At 41.4% G+C, this 12,287-nt stretch overlaps 1 protein-coding gene across 1 annotated transcript in view; it reads left to right on the top strand.

Annotated features, from left to right (window-relative positions):
* Positions 1-11,084: 11,084 nt before the first annotated feature.
* The window catches only part of F10 (coagulation factor X), a 51,541-nt gene continuing 50,338 nt past the window's right edge, over positions 11,085-12,287 (top strand). Inside the window, 1 exon segment of the mRNA XM_053707772.1 lies at positions 11,085-11,367. Within this exon segment, the coding sequence (XP_053563747.1) occupies positions 11,286-11,367 (82 nt within the window). The 5' untranslated portion in view covers positions 11,085-11,285.

The raw sequence follows: 12,287 nt of genomic DNA, 5'->3' as shown, positions 1-12,287 counted from the left end.
GTTATAGGCAGCCCCCGGAGTTGTCGCTCAGGGGCCGAGGCAGCCCCAGTGATTTAATTGGCGGCCGGGGGGAGTGTGCTGGTGCTTTCAAGACAAATCATGTGAGAAGGGCGCATCCTGCACGTTCAAGCACATGTGTAAGTTCTGCAATGGACAGCACCCTGGCGTCGACTGCACTAAAAAATGGGACTACCAAACTGAACGGTTTGGGTCCAAGGGAAATACTGCAGGTAAGGGCGGACTCACCTCTTAAGGTCCCCGCTATTGGTAAGTGGTTGAGCAGGTACCCATACAAGGAAGCTGCCTTTTTTCTGGATTCCAGACTGCACTATGGTTTCACTATTCCGGTAGTGGGCCAGGTGCTGGGTCCAGGGTTAGGAGGAATCTGAAGTTGGCCTCTCAGTTCCTGGAGATGGTACGGGAGAAACTAGATAAGGAGGTAGCTTTGGGCAGGGTCGTAGGCCCCTTTCCAGACTTGCCAATTCCAGATCTGGGGATATCTCCGCTGAGGGTGGTGCCCAAGAAGGAGACCGGTAAGACTGATACAGCAGCATATAGTTGCAGATGCATTGTCTCGCTTCCAGTGGGAGGCTTTCAGGGCCACGGCTCCAGAAGAGGCTGCTAATGGTCTTCCTTGCCCTTCCTTTTTATGGCAGATGGCGATGGACTGCAGCAGCTGACTCCTCTAATCCGAGCATCCCTGGCACTGGCTACTTGGACAGCTTATGTGAGGTACTGGAGTGAATGGGTGAGCTTTTGTGACCTCCATGAATTTCCTTCTTGTGAGGATGAGCAACGCTTCCTACTATAATGGCTAGCTGAGCTGAGAGGTAAGCAGGAGTAGAAGGGGCAGTGGTGTCCAGGCTTTCTGCAGTTGCTTTCTTCTGCAGGCTGTACACTTTCCAGGACGTGTTGCGTACATTCCTCGTACGGCAGATAGTCCGAGGTTGGGGGCATTTGGAGGTCCTGCGTAGAGACAGCAGGGTACCGATTACAGTGGATCGTCTGGTAAAATTGCTGGAAGTATTGCATGCAATTTATTCCTCTCCTTTTGAAGTCAAGCTTTTCAGGGCAGCTTTCGGGTTGGCATTCCATGGGGCGCTGAGAGTGGGGGAGCTAGTCCCGCCTTCTAAGGCAGCAGTAAGGGGAGGCATCATGCATAATCACGTTAGGGTGATGGATGATTCAGTGCTTCTCTTTATTCCCAGGTCTAAGACAGACCAAGAAGGCCGTGGGGCCTGTCTTTCTCTCCCGGGGCAGCCAGGTGTAACCTGTTGCCCTTTGCAGTTGGTATCCTCATACTTGGAACTTCGACCAGGAGGATCCTCCAGGTTCCTTATTCACGCTCACGGGGACCTGTTGATGTGGTACCAATTTAGGAAAATATTGGGGAAGAGTACCTCAGCGGGCTGGTCTCGACGCTTCATGTATTGCACCACATTCATTCAGGGTGGGGGCAGCCACGACAGCAGCGGAATTGGGCTGGTCCTCTGACCGTATTCGCTCATTGGGCTCTGGAGATCACAGCGGTACAGATCTTATGTCAGGCCATTGCACTCATAGTGGTAAAAGTGTTAAAAGAGATGGGGTCACCCATGTGGTATTGTTTTGGAATGGTGGGCAGGGGGTCTGGCCATGTAAGCTTGAAGTCAGGTCCAGTATGGTTGCATTCTAATTGTTATCTCTTTTGCAGGCAAATGTCCAGGTCCTGTTCGGGTGTGGATCATTGGCCATTCATATGTACACTGGGCTGCAATTTGAGCTGCGACTATGCCAGGAGGACAACAGCTAGGATTCCCATCGTCCACGGCTGTGTGCAGAGGCGTAACTAGAAACCACAGGGCCCAGGTGCAAGAATCTAAGAAGGGCCCCCCCATCCCCAAAAAAAGTGAATTTGATATATATCTTTTATATATATATATATATATATATATATAATTAAAACACAGAAAAAATGGGAATCAGATTACATGTATGCAAAAGGAGGTACCCTGTGCCCACAGTCTGTGAGATGGTCTGACCCCCTATTACTGTATATAGTGACACTGTTTAAACCACCAGTACTGTATATAGTGAGTCAGTGACACAGTCTGTAATCTGCCGGTAAGATGGTTGGCCTGACCCTACCCGCCCTAGTACTTTATAAAATGACCACAGTAGACTTTGACATGGTCCAGCCCCCCCCCGTACTGTATATAGTGGTACTGTATAGTGACACTGTTTACCCCCCGCCCCCCCATGCTGTAGTAACAAGGTCTGTAATTTGCTGGTTCCACAAACATACACACATACATGCATAAATACACACATAGTCACATACATACATACACACATACACACACACACACATAAACACCAATGGGTAAAACAGAAACACTAACCCCTGAATTCAGAGACACTAGTGAAGCATCATGTCACACTCACATGATATCAGTGCAGGCAGTGGCAGGTCAACGTTTTTTGAAGCTGGGCCCCCACCCTTGGGGGCCCAGTCGCAATTGCGACCTCTGCACCCCCTGTAGTTTCGCCCCTGGCTGTGTTACGTTGGTTAGGGTGCAGGGGTTTGTCCTGGGCAGATCTGCCAACATTGTAGCAAGATGCTGCAAGGAGGTGGGAAAAGTCCCACATTTTGATTTTGCATGCAGGCAGCAACGATGTAGGGTCCATCCCATTGGATTTAATCAGAGCAATGCAGGCAGATCTGCGGCAGTTTAAACTCTGGTTTCCAGGTGTATGAATCGGGTGGTCGAATGTGATCCCTAGGTTGTGGTGGAGACACATGCTGTGTCATAAGGCAGCTTTTCAACTCTGGAAAATGATCAACAGGGACTTGAGGAAGCAAGGGTTCTTTCGAGGGTTTTATAATAGAGCATGGGAACATTTCAGCAGCCCATAAGGGTTTATACAGGCAGGATGGGGTTCATTTAGAACCGGCAGGAGTTGACCTATTCCTTTAGAATATCAGGCAGGTGTTACTCCTAAGGTTGTAGTGTAGTGGCGGCAAGAGTCCGGACCATTTAATTTGCAGGTCTGTCTCTTGTGGCGGGTGGTCAGGATCACGACTGCAGGCTGTAAGGAGGTTTGAGTGACGGCCATTGCAGTCAGGGTGATGTGCCAGGCTCGGTAGCATGGTGGTGCTCTGACTGGTTGCGACAGGCCGAGAACTCCCTAAGAAAAAGTTGTGTAGAGTATCTCTGCCTTTTGGTCTGCAGCAGTGTCCCCTGTCCATTTTCTAGAAGGGGTTATATAGTTATCTAGGCCCCGATTGCCACCCGTGTTTGCCTGTCGTTTACCAGTTCCCATTGCTGGGCATTAATAAATACGACCCACGGGTCTTTCACCCACCTACCGTGTTGAGTCTTTATTGACCAAAAATTATTGCGTTCAGCAGTTAAGCTAAGTTATTAAGTTATTACTTATTTATATGTTATGGTCAGCCACTCAAGAAAAGTAGGGCATTTAATTCCTTAAGAAAGTGCAGGGCGACTAGCCTGGAGTGTAGCTAAGGGTTAAGGCCTGGTTGAGAAAGTGCTGCTGCTGTGTGTGTATTGTTACAATGTTGCATTGTGTTGAGAGGGGTTTACTTACCTTATATATGGGATTTGTAGGGAGTCCACTTCCTCTTTGTTCCTATGGATTCCTGGAAGTTCTTTGCCCACCCTCCCATCCCTGTTGTACAATGTTATGTTTTTATTGTAAATGCGGCAATCGATTATTTTGTGTCTCTCTATGAGACTAGGTGTCTGAGGAAGGAAGAGGATTACTCGAACTACTTCCTTAAGTCCAAGGACGGTCGCTTGAGCTCCCCAGTTATTGACATGCTGTTCGACAAGTTGATGCTGGACCTACTGGTTTGGAGTTTTTATTGATGACACCCTAGTCTGGTGGGTGGTCAGGATCATGGCTGCAGGCTGTAAGGAGGTTTGAGTGACGACCATTGCAGTCAGGGTGACGCCCCAGGCTCGGTAGCTTGGGGGTGCTCTGACTGGTTACGACAGGCCGAGAACTCCCTAAGAAAAAGTTGTGTAGAGTATCTCCGCCTTTTGGTCTGCAGCAGTGTCCCCTGTCCATTTTCTAGTAGGGGTTATATAATTAGTTATCTAGGCCCCGATTACCACCACCTGTGTTTGCCTGTCGTTTATCAGTTCCCATTGCTGGGCATTAAGAAATACGACCCACGGGTCTTTCAACCACCTACCATGTTGAGTCTTTTTATTGACCAAAAGTTATTACATTCATCTGTTAAGCTAAATTATTAATTTATTACTTTTTTATATGTTATGGTCAGCCACTCAAGAAAAATAGGGCATTTAATCCTTTAAGAATATTGCAGATTAGAATTTAAAAGAACAGCATTGTTACACAAACAAAACCATTTTAACACTATGCAAGTTCAATGTGGACCCTTTTAGTATAGTAATTCACAATGAAAATAAACAAATAAATGAACAGTAATTAGTTTACATCAATTGACTTAAAATATGTATCACTATAACAAACTTTATGCAAGAAAGAATGATACTCTAAACCAGTGGTGTCAAACTCATTTTAGTCGCGGGCCATTTTCCATACAAGTACAACTCACGTGGGCCGCACACTACCTACATATCTTGTCATTGCTAAACAGTACAGTGGCATTTGCTATAACTGTATACATTTCAAAAGATTGTGTTCTGTAACTCCTAATTAACTTACTCTGGCTTGAGGAAATGTGCTCTAATGCTTTTAAGAAGGTGAGACACACGCTCCACCTGCGACCCACAGTTTATAATAGTGATAGACATACCTGTTGTACATAATATAAAATAAATACATAGAAATATATATAAAGTATGTGATTTTAGTTAAAGAGAAAATGATGGAAAGGAATGGACAGAAATGATGTGGGAAATCAGTGCTACCATAGTAATGAACTGCATGTGTTAAAGAAATCATTATGCACTTATCTGTCTTTTTCTTTTTAATAACGTATGTTTTAATGTATGTGCATCCCTAATAGTAAGCGCACTCGCTCTTTAAGTAATAAGCATATTATAATTAATATTTTTCATGGAGGTGGCGTGGGCCGCACAAAATTAGGTTGAGGGCCGCATGAGGCCCGCGGGCCGCAAGTTTGACACCCCTGCTCTAAACAAACATGATTTTGATCATACTCTCAAACCATAATCAACAGAAAAAGTTATCCAGAACTAATAGAATTTATCTCAGATATAACAGATTATATGCCACTTCACATATAAAAATATATAAAATTGGCACTGCCTTATCCACTGGCAACGCCTATCTTATGACACCACAGAGTCAAAACCTTTTATATGGATATGAAAGAGATACTCTGTATCTACTGAATATAACTGGCTCCTAGATTTTCCACAAATTTTTATGTTTAGGAGTCGGACACTCTGGATTGTAGGTGACAGTGCTATGGTTAGGATATATATATATATATATATATATATATATATATATATATATATATATATATATTGAATATACTTTATAGGTTCGCCCACACAAATTTTCCTCTGTGTTCATTGTTACTTCAACTATTCTGTGTTTGGGAGTGTATCTGTGTGTGTCAGAGTTTGTCAATGTCTGTGAGTGTGTTTAAGTATGTCTGAGTTTATGTGTGTATTTCTGTTTTACAGTTTGATTACACTCAAGAATAATGTGTGCACATTGTAGTCACTTGCCTAAAATTGCACAGCTCAAAGAGGGGAGGGAACCCCTGACAAAGGTCTAGTAAGGGGCCCCAAAAATTCTAGTGGAGGCCCTGGCCTTACCGTAGTATATCAGCCACAATGCAATGTCTTTCATCAGCTTCTCTATCCTTTCGTTTTGTAAAGCAATCATTAATAATTATATAGGGTAAATTCCTTTGGGGAATCCATAGTGGGCTAGGTATGCTAAGCAGGTCTGGGGATGCTATCAAGTCCATGATTGTTGTGAAAGTTTATTGGGGTAATATTACCAGGTGGTAATATTAGTACATATATCATATAGGTACTAGTTCTATTGAGGCTTGGATCAAAAGCTTTTCACCAGACTGGTCATTGTCACAAGTAGTAAAGAGCCACTACTATTTGGAGACACTCAAAGATTGTGATATCACTAAAAGCTATTTTATTGTGATACAGCTGTTAATACATCCTGTGAAAATTAGCTGTTGCAATGAAGATGATGAAAGCCTTGGTGACTCTATAGTAACAAATGTATTAAAGACAGGAGGGGAACATTTTTCTTTACTTTCTTTACTTAAATCTCCAACAGTACACTCACTAGAAAAAGAAACAAAATAACATGCTGCACACCACTAAGGGTTTATATATATATATATATGTATACACACACACAAAAGCCCCAACTTCCTCTTTCTTTACGCAAACTGTGGCAGAAACATTGTAGAACAGTCAGCCCTACAGTCTTAAACTCTGAAGATGGCCAAGGCACCATGCTAGGAGACCACTGTTAACAGAACTTGAAGACAACAGTTCCGACTTGAACCTCCATGAACAGAAACTAGAACTAGATTAAGATGTAACTTCTCAAAATATTAGTAGATTGCATCAGAAGATGAGTTCACACTAGAAAAGAAATAAGAAACAACATAACATCTTATATATAAAAGCGTGAAGCACACAATAATACTAACTGCATAAGGGAGGGAAAGGGGTGGACAAAACTCTTGCCTCCGGCATTTAATTACATTTTGGCTATAGAGTAACCAAGGCTATCATAATCTTCATTTTATTGCAAGACAGGATACTCCTTTTTTTGCTTTTTGAAAGCTTGCATCTAGCAAAGAGAGAGCAGCACGAAAATAGATTTTAAGAAAGTTTACGAAAAGCTGCTAGTAAAGGTCTTGGAGAGAGCAACCCTGTAGAGAGTGGGAGCCAAAATAGAGATGCCAAAATAGAGATGTACTTGAGATAAGGACATAACCCAGTGTACCCAATGGGCTATGGCTGGAGAAGAAAAGCTTGAACATATGAGATAAGAAGAGGGCTTGACCGAGAGGAGTGTAGGTGAGACATCCTAGAGGAACATTCCTTAAGGCAAGATGCCACATAGAGATAAGGTTCCTCATAAAAATAAGGATATGAGATGGCTGAGGAAAAAGTCTTAGTACATCTGTTAATAGAAAATTGTACCCCCGAAGTGGAAAAAAATAAACTGTCTATGTCCAATGCCTGAACATTGGATACCCTATGAAATAAAATTAGGCACAAGAGTGTGGCTAACATGGCTGACTGCTATTTGAGGGATAGATGGTTGTTTGCCAGCCAATTCCTAAATACCTCAAACACCAAGTTACCACCCTATAAGTGTTCGTATATGGAAGCCGAGGGAAACCAGAGTCTAATTTCTCACAATTGATGACAAAATAAATGTATTGTTCAGTATGCTTTACCATGTTCAAACAAAGAGGCAAGGAAATGTGCCACCATTATAGGAGAGGCTATAGGCTATAGGGATTGTAGTGTTCCTCCATACACCAGTGAAGCCAGACAAGCCAGGCCGAAAGGTAAGATCTTCTAGTTCCTGGGGCCCAAGAGTACCGAAGGAGGCCGTGAGCCATTGTTGAAAGTCCTGAGAAATCCCAGGAAGCCCATAAATCATGCAAGCCAGAAGCAGTAGATTGTTGGCTATCAGCAAGGGATGGGGATGCCTGTAGGGATCCATGAGGAGAGATGGAAATTTGGAAGTTGGATGGGGGAATGGATTGACAGCTCTAACAGGGCTGGAAACCATGGTTGGGATAGCCAGAATGGAGTAATAATGACTATTTAAACCTGAAGTTTGCAGATATGGAAGAGAGTTCTGGCTATCATGGAGAGTGGGGAAAGGCATAAGCCCCAGTCTGAGGCCAAATCCAGAGAAAAACATCCATTGGTCGAGAAGCGAACAAGTCCAGGAAAAGAGAACCCCTGAGTTTACAAATGAGAAGGAATATGTGCCTGTGTAATCTCCAGTCACTTGCATCTGTCAATTACTTGGAACACCAGTCCATTGAACTGCGCTTGTAGGTATTCTGCTACCATTGAGATCTTGTTTTAAAAAAAAATAAAAAATATATTAGTACATTTTTCTTCTTCAAATTTGAAAGGGTCAGTGATCTGGTGCCACTGAGTTTGTTTATGGATTGTACCACCGATATGTTGTCCATATAGAGAAGGACAAAATAATTGACCAAAGAATCTGTGAACAAGCGGATGGAAGGAGCCAGCAACTAACTCTAGACAACTGATATGAAGTGTGGACTCCTCTACAGTTCATCTGCCCCTAATGATTGGAAATTGTAAGAGGCTCACCAACCCAACAGGCTGGTGTCTGAATCTATAATATAACCTGGTAAAGAACCAAAGATGGCTCGGCCATTCCATGCCTCCATGTTGTGAACTCACTTTGGCATCCCCCTTCTCACCTGCGGAGAGAGAAAAATTGTTTGTGAATAAGAGGGATTGTGGTATAGTGAGGAGTTCTCAAGTCTCTGCATAGCCCGGTAGGAATATTGCCTGAATAGACAGGGACAAAACACTTATGATCCTGGCAAGTTGTTGGAGTGGAATCTGACCTTCTGTTAAAAGGACAGTCTAGTCCAAAATACACTATCATGATTCAGATAGAAAAGATTTGTCAAGTGCCAGAAGGAGAAGATCATCCAAATAAATTATATAGGTGTATCCCCTGAGAAGGTAAGAAAGCTGCCACATGCTTCATGAGCTTGGTGAAGCACCAAGGGGCTAAACTGAGGCCTAAGAGATGGCAAGTGAATTGCAATAGTTCCCTGTTTCATAAGAACTGGAGAAAATGTCTGTAGGACTGATGCCTATCTGAGGAGTATCTCTCAGCAGATGTATTCCTTCCATTTTGAAATGTCGGTAGACAAGGAAATAATTTAGGTCACTGAGATTTATGACTGGACGAGACCCTCGGTCCTTCTTTTTGACTATCAACAGGTTGCTGATAAGGCTGGGGTGCATGGCCTATTCTATAGCTCCTTTGTAAAAGAGTTGTTGTAACTCTGAATCTAAAAGGTTATACATAAGAGACAGAAATGGTAATTGGTTGTGGGGATGCAGTTGAGAAGGGAATTGAACAAAGTCTATTTGGAAGCCCTGTTCTGTCTGTAAGACCCAAGCTTCTATTGTAATCGATTGGCAAGTCGATAAATAGAGAGCTAGTCTGCCCGCTGATTTTTGAGGAGAAACAAACTGGAATAAAGAATGACTCATCTTGATTAGATCTGGGAGGTTGCAGTGGGACTTGGCGTTGGGCACCTCTTGCTTTGTAAGTCCTTGCTCTGAGTGGAAAGAGTGGTCTAATCTGTGGCATAGGTCTGGATCTGAAGGAGTCTGGGTAAGTCTGCTGGAAGGAGCCCCTGTACCACCCATCCTTAGCAAAAAAAAAATTGGCGTACAAGACTCAACAATCACTAGTTTTGTCCCTATCCAATGAGGTAAAAGTGGCAACATATTTAGTTATTTAATAAAGGAATCGCTGAATTGTAAACGTTTTGCAGAAGAGTCCCCTTCAGTGTGAGCAATTTTAGCCAGTTTGGTATCAAGCCTCAATAGGGCTGTCCTATATCGTTTGATAGGGCTACATTGGGGTTGCCCAAGAAGCAGATAGCTTTTTGTCCCATTCTCAAAATTGATGAGGTTCTAGGGCTTCAGAAGAAAGGGCCGACTGGTCAGCCAATTGTAAAATTTGTGTGAGAGGCCCAGAAATATCTAATAATTACTCTTGGGCTGATCTAAGGGTTTTATCAATATGTTTCCTGGGGTCCCTACCTCCTTTTGTGAGGAAAGTGAACATCTTAGGGTCAAAGTCAGGGCTAATAGTCTCCTTGTCTGGGAGAGTTGGCCTAGGGCATTTTGCAGCGGTTTCCTGCTAATGTTGAAACTCTAGAGAGGTAAGTGTGGTCACATTTAATGTAATATATAAAAGGAAATAGAGATGTAGATGGCAACTATTTGTATATGATCTGAGGATAGTTTTAAACAACACTGTGCAGGATGTTAGAAATTGAATATTCCACACAGCCATTGGCTGCACACTTTATTTATAACTGTCCCTAATTGTCCCTAAGTTACAACATGGCAGCTGCCATTAATTTATAGACACTAACACTTTACACTTATTTTGTCAATATATAAACAACTGACATTTTTAAAAATACATCTACATGTTATTCAGAGACTAATCTTTTCTTTATGCATTATTCTATTTAGCGTTTATTTAGTATTTAATATCCCTTTAACTATTTTAGCCAACCAGTGCCACCTAGGGGAATGTAAGGGAACTTTCCTTTCCTAGATCTAGTAAAAATAAACACGTTTTTACAGCTTCAACAAATATAACATTAAATTAATCCTAACTTTATGTTGCACTTTTAAATGTTATAAAAAAATAAAATGTGACTTTAAAGTTTTAGCATGTGTAATATATATCATCTATATATAAGTGTGTGTGTTCTTAAAGGGACACTGAACCCAATGTTTTCTTTCATGATTCAGATAGAGCATGGAATTTTAAGCAACTTTCTAATTTACTCCTATTATCAAATTTTCTTCATTCTCTTGGTATCTTTATTTGAAATGCAAGCATGTAAGTTTAGATGACGGACCATTTTTGGTGAACAACCTGGGTTGTTCTTGCAGATTGGTGGATAAATTCACCCACCAATAAAAAGTGCTGTCCAGAGACCTGAACAAAAAAAAAAAGCCTAGATGCCTTCTTTTTCAAATAAAGATAGCAAGAGAATGATGAAAAATTGATAATCAGAGTAAATTAGGAAGTTGCTTAAAATTGCATGCTCTATCTGAATCACGAAAGAAAAAAATTGGGCTCAGTGTCCCTTTAAATAGAATAACGGTAAACCCCAAAACAACAGGGAAATCTGCGTGGACACTATGCCTTCGTATTACCATGCAACCTGTTCTTTGACCTCTTGATATGACGAAAGCTAAGCAAATACTGAAACAAGCCTGGACATGGGAACATGTTGAGTAACGGAAACAAATAAAATTGATGGCCAAAATCCAATCCTAAACTGCACTTGTTGCTTCCTATACAGTCTTTTTTTTATTATTTAAAAGAGACTTTGTTTCCATTTAGATGTAGATTAAAGGGCTGTGAAGGTTCTGTTCCAGTAATTGGCTGTAGAAGCAGGAATTCCCTTATTTCCCTTGCAAGCTGCTGCTTGAACTCTTGACTTCTTTTTGTCTGCAGATTAGCCACCCTGGAGGGAATGAGAAAACAGCATTCATCCCTATAGCACCATGGCTGTCCGGACCTTCCTGATACTCTGTGCCGTTCTAACTAGTTTACCTGCAGTCTTCCTTCAGCCTGCTGAGAAAGAGGGTAAGAATATAGATCCAGTGGTGCTTGTGCACGACTCTTATGTTGTGCTACGGTTTAAGCAGCTCATGCATAATATATCCTCTTGTATTGTCATATTGCTTTGTCTGTTAGTGTTTATGTGCTGGTAAACTGATTTTGTACTTGAATTAGAGAACCTTGATTTATTACAAAAAACAGAGCTACTTACACGTTTTACCAAACCAGATAATGGAAAAAAGATAAGGTAGTAATTTAGCTCTATTTAGTAATACATATTTTTTTCTGAAATGATTTAGACTGGTGCATTTAATTCCCCAAAAATGTAATCTGCTCATACATGCATCTTTACTAGAAAATATTTATAATCTACTTGATTAAATAAATGCAGTTATTACATTTAGGAACGTTTATTATAAAGCACTGATTGTACATAGTTGATATTTTTTAAATGTATAGATATTGGGAGCTACCTTGTTTTGCTATCTGTACCTGGTATGATGTGTGGCATAATGGTTTAGGTTCCCATAATCTAATTTGGAGTTGAGATTTATGACCCCAAAAATCTTTAAATTGTGGTTTTACCAATACTTGCTCCTAGTTGTAGATGCAGTTAGGACATATTTTGTACTAAATGTAACTTTAATTTATTATGGCAAAATATAATTCCCCATAACATAATTTAATCAAAATAGATTAATGTAATTGAAATAAAATAGCACTATTAATCAAATGTGATAGTGCACTAAAAAGGATAAATGTCCCAGGTAATCACGGTGGTAATGCTCAGCAGGTGAACCTCAGAGATAAAAGAAAAAACACATATAGTTAAGTTCTGTGGTTAAGTGAAATATTTGCAGAACCAGAAACGGTACTCACATTGTCTAGAGCTTCAATATCAAGCTCTAGATATACAGGCACAGGAAGCTCCTATACAGGACTCT

Source organism: Bombina bombina, chromosome 3, assembly GCF_027579735.1.
Source record: "Bombina bombina isolate aBomBom1 chromosome 3, aBomBom1.pri, whole genome shotgun sequence".
NCBI classification, from domain to species: domain Eukaryota; kingdom Metazoa; phylum Chordata; class Amphibia; order Anura; family Bombinatoridae; genus Bombina; species Bombina bombina.
Note: the sequence above shows the minus strand (reverse complement) of the source record. Positions and strands in the feature narration are given on the sequence as shown.